Raw genomic sequence first — 14,740 nt, 5'->3', positions numbered from 1 at the left:
GTATTTAATTTCTACCTTAGCTTGACTTTGATATTAGAAAGAACTAGCTTATCTTTTTTTTATTTTTATTTTTTTGCTAAAGAATTTGTATTTCAATCATGCTGGAAGTTACAAATGATTTCTAATGATCCAAAAAGTCAAAATGTGAATTGTCTTTTTTTAAAGAATGCTTTAGGGATGGAGAAATAGCCTGTCTGTCTTCACCCGCACTTGAAGGACCCCCATCACCTGATACCCCCCAGGCCCCGTTCTGGGCAGGTGGGTCTCCTGCTTCATCTCCCTTCACTGAGCAGTTACGAGTGTGCCAGTGCAGAAGAAAAATGTGCTAAAAATATGAAATACCCAGACGAATAAATAGAATGTCTCAATTAATCCTCATTTCTGCACATTCTGCTCTGGACCATCTGCCTTCCTAGAATATCCTCCTTCTCTGAGTTTATAGCACTTAAGACTCTGCTTTGTCATCTAGTACTCGACTGGCTTCTTACCATGGTGCTCTGTGCTTTAAAGTACTTCCACAAAGAGCCATCTCCCCTGAGCCCCGCAGCCGCAGACCCTCAGTCCTTCCTGGTGGTGCCTGGGTGCTGCTCGCAGAAGGGGGTCAGAGACCTGCGCTGACTCCTCACCCCACAGGAGGCCGGGCCTGACCGTCACCGTGCTGACCCACAGAGCCAGACAAGGCCCTGGTCTGCTCTTTCCTTGCCGCTCCCTCCCCAGTCCTTCCTCATGCCCCTCAGATGGGACCCATGTGGGTAGCATTTTCAACACCATCAATTTCCTCCTCAGGCCAAACAAACCCTGAGGTATTAACAACCTCATTTTATAAAGGAAGAAGCAAACCCAGGGAGGTTATGAAGATGGCCGGGCCTTGTCATAGCCAACAGCCCAGGAGGACCGGAGCCCTGGGCTGTGTCCTCCTGCTGAATTACTGATCGAGGAGTGGCATCTCGAGTTATATTTACTTACTGCAAACCTGCCTGAGAGGAAATGCAACATGACCAGCAAGGAAGTGGACTGGTGCCTTGGGCAGATGGAAGTGTGTGTCTGTGCCACCATGGTTGAGAGAGAGACAGAGACAGAGAGGGAGGGAGGGAGACTGATGATTGATCACTGAGGACACTTTCTGTCTGAAGGTGCCTCGGTTGCATTCTGCTCGCAGTCTACAGAGTTTTATGGTTGGTTTGCTCAGTTTGCAGAGTTCGTTTGCTTGGTCAGTTTGCTCGGCTAGTTGGCATAATTAGTTTGCTGGCTGCGCAGACAGGCCCGGGATCCGCTGAGCTGGAATGCGTTCCTGTCTGGCTGCACTGTGGAGGCTGAATCATTAGGAAATGGACCCTGGTTTCTGAGAAAAATAAACACTGTCAGAAACCTCGAGAGGCCCAAGCCCACTGCATCCCCTTCAGCGCTGATTCCACACGATCTTGGCAAGAGAGACACAGCTAAGTTTCCAGTCCTGTGAGACAAGGACAGCGTTCCTAATCATGAAGGATGGAAGTCTGCACTTTCCAAAGACTGCATTCAAAGCCCCTTAGCTGTGAAAAGCTCCAACAACGGCCAGAGATGGTCAAATAGAGCCGAGTGTGCTATATACCTGGAATTTCACGGCCATTTCTGCAGAACGGCCAGCTAGGGATGCACGCTGTGAAAACTGTGTCGACAGAGGCGAAAGCTGGAACCCTCAACTCTGAATCTATCTCGAGACCTCACCCGCCAAGAGGCCCTGGCAAAACCAGTGCCCCATTGCCTCGTGTGCCATGCGGTTGAGAATTAGACCGTTTTTATAAAATACCCTGTGTAATACCTTTTATAATAAAACCCCCATCATGGGTGGGTTCGAATTTTTCTTCAAATATCAACGCAGTTTTTTAAAAAGCTCAAGAAGACCCTTTCACCCCTGTTAGTAAGCAGATTCCATGAAGCACAAGTGGGAATTCTATCCACACAGACTCAATGCAGTGCGTGAATTTCAAAGTCAGCTCTGGGACCTTAGAAATGGCTGCATTTTCGAGGTTTTACAGGGAGCAGCCCCTCCACTCTATCTTCACTTTCAGAAAACTTAGCCTCTCACTTCCCACAGATCAATTTAGATTTCTTTGTTCTAAAATGTTAATTGCTTTTTAAAACGTATCTGCTTTTTAAAATGCTCTTTAAACTGTATCTGAAACTAGCTGTTTGTTACATGAATGTCTAACTAACGCCCAGTATAAAATCTACTAAAATTTTGGCTGGTTTGCTTATCATTTTCCTTCAAAAGTTCCTGCCAACCCTGCAGATTGTGGCAGGGGCTGAGGGGGTCCAGACCCCGCCATGAGGGACCACGGGGTGGACGTTCCCCACGCCACCAGGCCCAGGGAAGCGTTTTGGAGAAGTTTTGACTGATTCAGGATACAGCTGCCTTATGAATTGAAAATACTGTGCTAGTCAGCAAGCAGCTTCCCTGAAAACCTGATCTTCTCCTTGAAATGTTGAGAGAAATTTTCTTTAAAAAATAAACACCAAAAAAGGTATTTTTTCAAAAACACTTTTATGCTCAACTTCTGTGTATTGGAACCAGAGTTTGGACTGTCCTCACGTGAAATACATCTTCCCACCTTGGGTGAGAGAGCGCCTACGAGATGGGAAAGGAGGAGGGTGTCCTGAACACCTACTGTGTGCCAGCCGGGAAAGGAGCAGAGGGAGGTTACAAGGGAAAGAATATTCTCGAAGATCACAGCATCATCAGGGTGTTGATTCACGGTGAGGGCTTGACACGGGAGCTCACATTCCAACCCAATTTCCAGAGCACAGTCCTGCAACGGTCTCCAAGGACGCTTTTTGGGAGGAATGGTTTAACAGGACTGGGACTACAGTGCCCAGCCCAAGTGGGACCAGGACAGGGTCAGCTACCACCAGGATTACAACACAGACGCCGGGAAAGCCTGGCTGGGACGTCTCTGTCCTGGGAAGATGCTGACAAAGTTGTAAGTTGGCTGGGGTGGCCTATACAATCTGAAATTTCCCAGTTCTCTATGAACGTCCCTGTTGAGCGGGGCAATGCACCCCACAGAGTCACAGTGACCTCAGGGGACCTGCTTCGTCATCTCTGAGGGGACCCCTTCAAACGGTGACTTGGGAGATGAAGCAAATTGGCAGGACACACAGATCCACATCTGCATATTGAGCAGCTGAACACAGCCGGACCCGTCCTTGGCCATGGAGAGGCCCCTTGGTGCCTGTGCGCCCCCGGTCCTCAAGAGGAGGCTTCTCCTGGAACACGGGTCGCTTTGCCCGGGGACGTGCTCAGCCGCGTCCCCACGGGCCTCACACCATGGTCATGACCTTCAGTGCGGCCGGCTGGAACCTGCGGATCTTTTTCTTCAGGGCCTTGGAGGCCTTGACGCGACACAGTTTGGGCACGGGCGGCAGCGGCGGCCTGGAGCCGGCGGGGGCCCGCGGGGACTGCTGGGGGGCCGCCCGAGGCCAGGCCAGGCCGCCCCCACGGCCCCGCACACCGGCCTCCCAGTCACTGCCGCTGGACTCCCCGTCCCCGAAGCGGTTGGCGGTGTGGTCGCTGGCCTCGTCCCCGCTGCTCTCCGCGACGGTGGAGGGGCGCAAGGAGGGGCACTCGGCAGAGCGCTCGGAGCCGTCCGACTCGCTCCCGGCGAGGGCGTCCTGGCGGGGCAGCTGGGGCCTGGCCCGGGCGCACACGGGCCGCGGGCCGCCCCCTCTCCTGGCCGCCGGCCTGTGCGGCCCCAGGCCGGCGTCGGGGATGCCGGCCCCGCGCGCCCTGGCTGAGATCTCCACGGAGGACTGCCACCTGCGCTGCCTCCTCCTGGCCTCCCCGGCGGCCGCCACCAGAGGGGCCGCTGCGAAGGGGAACAAGGCCTGCGCCGACGCCCGGTGACCCTCCCGGCGGGCCACCAGCAGGGGGACGAAGCAGGGCACGGGGTAGAGGCTGGCCTCGGAGCAGGCCCTGCCGGGTGCCTCCCCGGACAGGGTGGGCCTCCTTCTGAGAGCGCCCCCCCACTCGGGGGACAGCTGGGGTGCCGCGAGGGCGCCCCACGAAGGCGGCTGCCTCCCAGACCTCAGCGCCTTGTCGCTGGCGCCTCTCTTGATCTTTGCGGCCTTTGTCTGGGGGGTGCCTGTTTTCAGCCCCCTGGGGGCAGCTCCACTGGCAACAAAGTGGGGGCGGCCACAGGGCCCTGGGGCCAGAGTGGGACTCTCTCTGCCCCCTCCCCCAGTGGGCGACCTGGCCCCGACCTTCCGGCCACCAAGAGCCGGCTGCCTAGCCCTCCCACACCCCAGCCGAGGGGAGCCCGGGGCGCTCTCCCCACCGACGCATCTGCTGGAGGGTTTGGGTACCTCCTCGGGAAGGCTGCTGGGGTGCGAGGTGCCCCCAAGGTGTGTCAGTCCCTGCTGCTGGAGGCTGTCCCCGCTAGTGTCACCCCTCTGAGCCACCCCTCCCACTTCTGCTCTTCCTGGGGCACAGACTGACTTCTCCAGGCGGTCCTCACTGTCCACTCTCTGGCCACCAAGCTCCTGCGGGGATGGGGATGCCTCACGTCTTGGGGGTCCTTGCTTACCCAAGCTGCCCCTTGGGGGGGTCCCTCGGCCCCGCAGTCGCAGCAGCCTGTCTATATAGGCTCCGGCCGGGCCAGCCTCAAGGACCGGTCTAGTCCGGATGGAGCTTGGACCTGTGGGACCGGGAGGGGCCTTACTAGGGGGTGAGTGGCCGTCACTCTGCGGGGTCTCCTTGGTCAGAACAAACAGGGGGCTCTGCAAAGCAACCGCATGCAGGGGGCTGGGGTACAGGTACACCTCCCTGCCACCCTTGGAAACCAGGTCACGCTGGTACTTGGGGTCCAGCATGTGGGGCGGGAGGTCCATCCCACAGCAGAGGAGAGAAGTGGACTTGGGGTCTGCGTTGGCTTTCTGGAGCCCCACCTCAGCCAGTAGGACTCTCTCAAGATCACCTGGGAATGAGAAAAATGAACAAATACATCAGTAAGGGAAGCATCTAATGCAGGATTCAGTCCAGTGCATGTGCAGCCCAGGCCAGCAAAGCGCTCCTCCCGCCCCGCTTCCCTGGGAGACAACCTGCCACCTGCCGTGACACTCGGTGCCGAGACATAAAGAGCCTGGAAAAGTCTCCTTGGATGCTGATTCTATCACCGGTTCCAACCATTCCCCCTTCACTGATACCTTACAAGGTAAATCCTGACTCAAATGTATGAGTTCGACGGCCTCATCACAGAAGACTTGGAGGAGGCCCAGGGAGACGAGGCCTCCCCGACACACAGCGGACACCAGCCAGAGGCTGCAGCACAGACCCTCCCTGAGGCTCACAGATACGCCAAGAGGAAAGTGTGGGAACGCTCACCAAGGAAAGATCTAATGGATATGACTAAACCAGGTCTCATATTAGAAACAAACTGTGTCCCAAGGTGACGCCACTTCCTTTGGGACAGTCTGAGGAAAAAGAAAGGCTCCTTCCCGGGCCGTGAGAGGAATGTGCCTGTGAGCTGACCTCCCTCCAGGTCCTCTCTCAGCTGTGCCCACCCTGCTCTTCCGCAGATGCCAGTCAGGCTGCCAGAGGGTTTGGGAAGGATTTTTAAAAAAACTTTCTGATGTCCATTTTAAATAATAAGAAAAAAGGCTTTTCATTATAACAGACCTGCTGTGATGAATAGAGTGGGTGTTTAATTCCCACCTCCAATCAAAACCCAAAAAGCTGACAGAGTTTGGAGCAGCACCTGCAGGGTTAGTACCCACACCACACCCCTGGGCTTCCCTGCTCTGTGCTCAGCAGGGCCGTGGCCGCCCCCGGTCGTCCTGGGATGGGACTCGGGGACTGCCACACAGCTGTCCCCCCAATGCCTGGGTTGGGACCTCCCACCCATCCTGGCTCTCCTTTACCTGTAGACACCGGCCTGGGCCGGGATGCGCCCTCCTCAGTGGCCTGGGGTCCCCATGTGGACAGGAGGGCCCCACACACGGTGGTCTCGTCGGCTGACCAGGGCCGGCAGTCCCCCACACCGGGCCTGGCCTTGGGGGCAGCGGGCAGCAAAGTGCTCAGGGAGGAGGATGTGTGGTCACTGCACACAGACGTGCAGGATGCGGACAGGGAGCAGGAGCCGCCATCGCTCAGCTCGTAGAAGCCTAGACAGAGCAGAGAGAGGCGGTCAGTGCATGTCCAGGCAGTGGGCCCCTTTCTCAAACGAGGGAGCCTCTGCGCCAATGGGGGCAGGGGGACCTCATCAAGGCAGGCCTGGGAGGGGTCCTCCCCATTACTGTCCACTGTTGTCACACCAACAAGGCTGGGGGAACTCCCTGTACCCCCCCAATACACCGCTCATCCCTTTCCTTGGCAAGTGGTTCATGTCGCTGTATGTGACCGCTGCTCGGTCAAGTGGAGGCGTCTCCCCCACCTTCCAGCCCTGTACCACAGGCATCTTCCTCCCTCCCTCTTCGGTGCCTGTTGAGTTCATCTGAGGAAGCGATCAGAGAAAGGAGGGCATTTCGGGAGGTCTTCTGGCACCAGCCCTGCTACGTGTATGACATAGCCCAGACCGTGACACCATTGTGAAAATTTTAAAAAAGAGAAAGAAACCGCAGACAATGTTGTACGTGGAGAGAAGGCTAGTCTCCTGGGTCTGTCATCTGATCCAAGGTCTGACCTGTGTAACGTGGGTAAAAAGCCCAGGACCCTGGATGTCAGGATGACTCCACTGTTATCCCCACGTGACTTTAAGGTTGGGGGACACGAGGGCAGCAGGGGAAGAAACTATCATCTTCTCTGACAAATTATACTGATTTGAGACTGAATAAACCTATAGACTTAAAAAAATACTTTTGTTGTCTCATAAAAGTTATTTACAACTTCCATGTTGATCCAGCATAAATAGAACCCAGAATCTGTCTCAGCCCAGACAGAGGAGAGAAACCCATGGGTTTTTTTTCCCATCAAAAGCAATATTTTTCTAATTAAAAAAAAATGTATATATATATATATATACACATATATACACACTTTCTCTGTCCTTTTTTTTCTAAGCACATTTAAATAAAAGTTTTTCATTTTCAATATTCTTCAATAATGTGCTTTTTCAGGCTTGCATATAGCTCCTGACTTTCAGGTCAGGTCTGCCTGAGAACAGAGGCGGGAGGGCTGTTGACTACATCAGACCAGGAAGGCGCTGCTCCTTGAAGTAGAGGGTCCCCAGGACGCGTGGCAAAGCTCAGGCGGGCCAAGGAGGCAGGCCCTGCCCACTGTTAGACACCTGAGCTGGGCCTGCTGTCGCTGTCTGGGGCCTCGCTGGAGGTTCTGCGCACGTCCAGCTGCAGCTCGCTGATCTGCTGGTCCAGCTGGTCCAAGTGGGTTTTCAGGCCGATGTCCTGGCGTCTTAAACGGTTCTAAGAAGGCAAAGAGTGAGAAATCAAACTGCCATGAGGACAGAAACCGCCCCTCGAGGCTCCGTGCGACACTTCCGTGGTACATGTGATTAACCCCACTGCAGACCGCAGCTCCGCCTCACTGCGCGGAAGACATTCCCCCGCTGCGCTGGAATAAAAAGAGAGTCTACCCTCCAACAGACTTTTTTCCCCAATTGCAAACTTTTTCTTTTTTTATCAGGAATTTTCAGTTAGATATTGTTTTTTAAGGATATAGAGTAATACAGCTTCTGAGAGTGAAATCAGGATCAAAAACAGCACAAAAACCCCTCCTCTGGCAGGAACCACAGACACTATTCTCAGCTGTTGTCTTTTTTTCCAGCTCTATGTAAGATCTTTCCCCGTGCTCACGGGTAATGGCCTTGCGTTTGGTGGCTGCATGGCCGAACTCTTTCACACAGCACCCCTGTCCACACCCCACGGGAGGCATCTGGGGAAGGCTGATCTTTGACCTTTCATGGGACAGGAAATTCCCCAGGAGAGGACAAAAGGCCCTCCTGCATATGCTTAGCCCCCCTGTTTTACAGGCAGCACTCTGAACTGTTTCGGGTTTGGTAGAGCTCTCGGGGAGGGCAGGCCCTGCAAGAGAGGAGAGTGCCAGCCGTGCCTGGAACCAGCCCCACCTGAAACCCCGCCTGAGGATCTTTTTGGTTTAGATGTTATCATTTGAGCTCTGCCCGCAGAGGCTCTGTCTTCTCCAGGCCTCAGCTTCCCCAACTGCAAAATGGGTGATTATAAGCATTAACCACACACACATGTGTGTGTATATACACATGACGTAGTATATATATAATACACGTATGTGGTTAATGCTCATAATATATATTCATACACACATATACACACGTACACACACGTAAACAATATATAGTCACGTGCCACAGAATGATACCTCAGTTCAAAACGGACCTCATAGACAACGGTGCTCCCATAAGATCAGTACCATAGACCCTACGTGTGTAGTGGGCTGTACCATCTAGGTTTGTGTAAGCACACTCTATGATGTTCCCACAATGACGAAATCCCCTAGCAATGCATTTCTCAGAACACGTCCCCGTCATTAAGCGATGCATGACAGTATATGTAGAACAACCAGCACTGGCTGTTTAATAAATGCTAACTTCCTTCTTTCAATTATAAAACTTCACCCTGTCTTCAAGGTCCACTGCATAAATCTCTCGTTTTGATTAACAATTAAGTTTAAGGCAAATAATTAATGAACGCAATTATGTGGTTCCTCCTGTTTAAGAAAATGATTGTGTTCCAAATTTTTACACAGGGAATGAGGAATTCCCCATAATTTGGGGCTCAGGGGAATTACTTCAGTAATTTCAATAATATGAAAAATCAGTCCAGGAGAGAAGCAGGTGGCAATAATTTCCAATTCTTATGAGAAATCCCAGAGCGTTCTGATACTCCAAGGTGGGGTTAACCAGGTGAGAGGCCCCGGGCCCAACACGAGGCCCCTGGTGAGGGGCAGACCATCACGCCCAGCTCCACGTTACTCAGGGCCCAATTCAGGGTCTCAGAACAATCCCCAAGTTTTACAGTAATAGAGTCTCGCAGCCATAATATTATCTGTAAATGCAGCACAGTGTTTAAACCAGTCCTGAATTTAATGGAAACTTTATACTCCCAGAACCACCCAGACTGGCCTAAACATCCCGGCTTCTTAACCTGTCCCCCTGTGAACAGCACCACCAGAGGGGCCAGTGGAGCAAGCAACGATGGCTTCCGGCCAGTGACCATCCGTGTAAAAACACTTAGAATCAAACAAAGGGGCCAGTGTGTATTTTTAGTGCAAATGACTTTTTCTTTTCCTGTCATAAAACAAGACCACGCTACCGACAGAAGATTAAGTTCCTCTTAGGCCTTCAGTGTTTAAAAACATTGATTTGACCTCTTCTCTTACAAATCACGACGTTCTCTTTCTTCTGGAGAAGGAGGACATCTCTGCATCCGCCAGCTGGCTTCCTCCCCATCCCCAGTCCCCTTTCCCTGCGTGTCTGTGCTGCGATTGATGGCTCTGTGATTAATCCTTGGCCAGCCAGGCGTCCAGTTGGTGGTTTCTGATTAATGAGAGAGGCCACAGACACACAGCCTCGGGTCCTCACAGATGATTTACTACATCCTCAGGACCGTTCAGGATTTACGCCGTCCTCGTCAACCCTTCCCGTCCCTCACTGGGGTTTTTGTGTCTCTGCTTTTCATTAACTCCTTCTTGGCATGTAACTTGGTGCTAACAGTCAAACGTCCCTTCTGTGCCCAGGATGGAGCATAATCGACTGCAAAGCCAGCCACGGAGTGTCTATATCCACGTACTTCTGCAGAGGAAATGTGTTACAAAGACGTCACTGCTGCGTGATCATGACCAGCAGTCACACATTCCCTCCAGAGCAGCGAGCAAGCTTGGGGGGCCACCTCCACTCCCCGATCACTCTTCAGGGAACAGGAGCACTGTCGGGGCAGCGTATTGTGTCAGAACCCCCAAACCTAGCTAAGGGGTAAGGGGTGCCCGTGTCACAGGGAGCACAGCCACGGTTCCCCAGCAGGTGGGATCACCCGGCTATAAATGCAGATTCTTGGGCTCCATGTCGCATCCACCAACTGAGACTCTAGGGCACGCCTGGGAACCTGCATTTTAACATGCTTCCCAGGGAGCACAAACGGACCACAAAAGGTTTGAGGGCTTTTACCCAAGGAATGCCATGAAAAACACAGTCACGTATTGCTTAATGAAGGGGGCAGTTCTGAAAAATGTGTTAGGCAATCCCGTAGCTGTGCAAACATCACAGAGTGTACTCACACAGACCTAGATGGTGCAGCCTACTACATGCCTAGGCTGTATGGCGTTAATCTTATGGGACCACCGTCATCTGTGTGGCCCGTGTCCACCATAGACTGAGACATCGTCAGGTGATGTGTCACTGTGTATTCAGCTTATCTCTTTCTTTGAAATGTTTACTGTATTTGCCATAAGGAAAGATCTAGTTTCCATTTGTTTTGTCTTTTGCTCCCATTTACAATTCAGCTTTCCAGCCTTCTCAAACCTTTATGGCAGACAAAGTGGACAAAAATGAAACATGCCCCCAAGTTCAGAATACAGAGCTGGCCTCTAAAACACCACCGCTCTTCCCTGGAAAGCTGGAATGTGCAAAGAAAACATTTCATGCATGAATTCCGTGGCTATCGCATGTGCCCTGCGGGTGGGTCAAGGTTACTACCTAACTTGAAAAGAAGTCCATCAGGCAACAGCAGAGGACCAGGTCACAGACCAGCCTCATGGATAACAAGCCCTGGAGACCCGCAGACGGAGGCCGGGCACGGTCCTGTGGATGCCTCACCCTCACTCCTGACCTTGAGTGTTCATTCCTCTATGAATTCTGGAAGCCAGCACGTCGGTTCAAGGACAATACCAGACATCACATCTACAGCTGCAGAGTCAGACCTCAGCTTTCACAGCATTTAATGCTGGAAACTGTCAGTGAGAAGTTGTTGCACGCTGCCACTTTTAGGACAAGCCACGACCAGCAAAGTCAACTACGGGGAATCTCATCAGGATAAGATTTCACTGCAGGGTGCCCAGAACCCCTCTCCACTTCCCACTTAAGGGTACCTCTCCCACGGATGCCAACAGCGCCTCCTGGTGGACATGGAGCTCCCAGACTCCTGTGGGGCATCCAAGCCTTTCCACGTCAGTGTTGCTGGGCAAGTAATCCTTCTAAAAATGGGGGTGGCGGCCACTCCTCAGGGAATGACAAATCTGCCTGAAGATTTAAACAGGTGAGCACAGGACTGGGCAGACAATAAAGACTGCTTTGGTCAGAGGTCATGGGGCTTCATTAGCTTAGAAATGTGGAACAAGGGGATTGTAAATACTGAAATCATTTTCCCTTCTGTTACAGCAATAAATGTCGCTCACTTATTTCTTCAGCAAATACTTACTGAGCACCTACTGTGCGCTCTTTTGTGACTTTAGATGCAGCAATTAAAAAGCTGCAGCACATTCTAAGTGTTAATGTGATAAATGCTGCTCTTTTCCTAATTGTAGTTTAAATCCCTGGAGATGCTCAGGCTCATTCTCACTTGGGAAATCCTGCAGGATAAAGCTGCCTGGGGTCAGATAAAAGTTCTTCCTGTTTTCACACCTGAATGGTGACCCATGACCAGGTTAACACCAGGGTGGGGCAGGAGGGGGCCCTCAGTTAAGTGGGAGTTACTCGAGTGTGTGATTGTACTGGAGATGAAAGTCTTTTGATTGTATTCTTCATCATAGAACTAGTATCACCCCTAATTTTTCCCCTGTAAGAAAAATGTGAAAGTGTTAAGCGCAGAGCTGATGTCACACAAACTCAATTATTCTTCTCTTTTGATCACATAATCCTTTCCAAGAACAAAGTTTCAAGACAAAGTCTGCGTGTTCCTTCTGGTCCCCACATTAAAAAAAAAAAATTAAACAAAAAACCTGTTTGATCTTCTCTTCCAGAAGGCTACTTGTAATTAGAGGCTGAGAACTCACAAGTCTGATTTGTGAGTTACTTCAGCCAAGTTAATCACCAACTCTGTTTCTAACCCCTTGACAGAACAATTCACAGCAGCATCTCAACAGCTCCTTCCTGTGACACGTGTCTCAGGCACTTCTGTCGGCTTTTGTGGGCCTCGCAGAGCTCAAGTAAGGAAGGATGTGTCTGGGTGCAAACACGACATAAATATGCTGCCATGACTTGATTAACTGGGCAGGTAAAACAATTGATGAAGGTTCCACTCAATAATCAGCTCCTTCCCTCTGCAACGAAGCAGCCGAATCACAGGAGAGGCTGCAAAGTTAGCGCCCGTCTCTGCAATACCGGAAGATACAGGAGTCCTGGGGGGCATCTCAAGACACCAGACTTCCTGATTCTCTAGCCCAGAGCAGTTAACAAGTCGAGGTGATTGGGCTAAGTGGACAGCAACACTGCAGCTCCATCCTGGCTACTTTGTAGGGACAGCGACTTTTAAACAGGACGGATCTGAATTTCTAATTTAAAAGAAATTACACACACTAATAGAGTTAACTCCATTAAACAGAAATCTTTCTACCCGGAGGAGCCATCATCCAGAGTCTTCAATCATCTGGAAAGCAACCGGCACTTGGAGGAGGCCAAGTAGCCAGGAGAAGACACAATGGTGAAGCCAGTCTAAGACGGTCCACAGTTCCACGCCCGTTGGGACTCAGAGCACACATCACTTTTTACAGGTCACGTTTACATTCTAAAGACGAAGAAGCCCTCAGTAGGTACATGCTCTCCCCCATATTTTGTCACAATGACGACCCCATTCAACCTGAGCCCAGTACTGGGGCAGCTCGGGTTGGCTTTGCTCGCTGGCACTGCTGTCCCTGATCTTGCGCAGCAGGGACAACCCGGTACCCGGGATCTGATGCCAGGATCCCAAGTGGCCCCCACCAGGAGAAACCGATTTAATGCGTTCTTAACAGAACAGCACTGAAACTCAAGCAAACAGGAACGCATTCTAAAATTCCGTCTACGTGAGGAGTAGGCAGAGCAGGGTGCAGCCCCAATGCGCGGCTAAGCGTGGGCGCGCAGGTCCGGGCCACTTTCAGGATCAGGAGGGCTCCCCCTGCGCCTCGGGCCTCCAGGTCCGTCTCCTTTGGAACTGAACTGCGTCCATGAAATCCCACAGGGTGCCCCTCAATCATCGCACAGCCCGTCCACCGCGCTGCCCGCACCGGGAGGACCCGCTCCCCGCGGCCCGGCGCGCCCCGAGCACCCCCACAACCCCCGCGCGCGCTCCTTACCAACTGCTCCTGCAGCGCCGCCAGCGCCGCCTCCAGCCGCAGCTCGTGGGAGCGGGGGCCGCGGGGGGCGGCCGCCCCGGGAGGGGGCTGCATGGCCAGGGCGCTCCGCACGCGCGCCTGCTGCGTAGCGCGCAGCCCCTGCAGCTCGTGCAGCCCCGCGAGCGCGGCGCGCAGCCTGGCGCCCACCCGGCGGCGGTCCCAGCCCGCGGGGCCCGGCGGGCCGCCGGGCGCCCACATCCCGAGCCCCGGCCTCCCCAGCCTCCCGGAGCCTCCTCGGCCTCCCGAGCGGCGCCCCGGCCGTGTGCGCTGCCTCCTGCGCCGCCTCTCCCCGCCCCCGACCCGCAGGTCGCCAAGGTGGGGTGGGACCTATCGGTGGCGGTGGAGGGCGGTATTTGCACACGCCCCGGGGTCACAGCGGCCGCCCCCAGGCCCGCCCCGTCGGCTGAGCCCCGCGCCCTGGGGACCCCGGGACCCGCGCACTCAAGTGAGCCCGGAATTCGTGCTGTGACCTCGCGGGGACCGCAGGGGAAGGAGGAGCCCGTGAGGGAGAGGGGGAAAGGGGCGAAAGTGGAACAAACCGGGTGGAAGGTTTTGTTTAGGTTTAAAAAAATATTTTTAAAGATAAATTCTTGAGACAGTATCACATTGAAAGGACTGTGTTACTGTTATTAACTCATTATAACTTGGAGAAATATTCACTTTGCCTAACATATCTGTAGTTTGGAAACCTCAGCTTGTCTCTATTTTATTATTAAATAATAGCTTATTGAGATATAATTCATGTACCATACAATTCACCTATTTAAAGTGTACAAGTTGGTGGTCCTTAGTATACTTACAAAGTTGTGCAGTTATCATCACAATCAATCTTAGAACATTTCATCACTCTAGAAGGAAACCCTGTACCCATTAGCAGGCACCCTCCATTCCCTCACTGCACCCCAATCACTAAACTGCCTATTCTGGCGTTTTATATAAATAGAATCAGACAATAGGTGGTCTTTTGTGGCTGGCTTCTTTCACTGAGCATATCTTCAAGGGTCATCCATGTGGTAGCATGTATCAGTACTTGATTCCTTTTTATTAGTAAATGACATTCCGTTGTATGGATGGATCACTTTTATTTATCCATTCATTGGTTGATGGACATTTGCGTTGTTTCCACTTTTTAGCTATTATGAATAGTGCTGCTATGTAGGTACTAGTTTTTGTAGGAAAATGTTTTCGTTTCTCTTGGGTCTATACCTAAGAGTGGAATTGCTGGGTCATGGGTAACTGCTGTGTTTAATCTTTTGAAGAACTGCCAGACTGTTTTCCAAAGTGGCTGTACCATTTTACATTCTCACCAGCACTGGATGAAGCTTCCAATCTCTCCTCATCCATGCCAACATTTGTCTTTTTGGTTATACCATCCCAGTAGGTGTACCTTATCGTGATTTTGACTTGCATTTCCGTGATAGCTGATGATGTTGAGTATCTTTTCATGTGCTTGTTGGCTATTTGTGTATCTTC

The 14,740-nt window shown here is 52.3% G+C and overlaps 1 protein-coding gene across 1 annotated transcript; it reads right to left on the bottom strand.

Annotated features, from left to right (window-relative positions):
- Positions 1 to 1,389: 1,389 nt before the first annotated feature.
- Positions 1,390 to 13,465, bottom strand: DACT2 (dishevelled binding antagonist of beta catenin 2). Its single transcript, XM_014795366.2, has 4 exons — positions 13,229 to 13,465; positions 7,260 to 7,392; positions 5,896 to 6,138; positions 1,390 to 4,952 (listed from the first exon to the last, which is right to left on the bottom strand). Exons 1-4 carry the CDS (start codon positions 13,463 to 13,465, stop codon positions 3,301 to 3,303), a joined length of 2,265 nt encoding a protein of 754 aa, XP_014650852.2. The 3' UTR covers positions 1,390 to 3,300.
- Positions 13,466 to 14,740: the final 1,275 nt, after the last annotated feature.

Source organism: Ceratotherium simum, chromosome 38, assembly GCF_057802395.1.
Source record: "Ceratotherium simum simum isolate JZ-2026a chromosome 38, ASM5780239v1, whole genome shotgun sequence".
NCBI lineage: Eukaryota > Metazoa > Chordata > Mammalia > Perissodactyla > Rhinocerotidae > Ceratotherium > Ceratotherium simum.
Note: the sequence above shows the minus strand (reverse complement) of the source record. Positions and strands in the feature narration are given on the sequence as shown.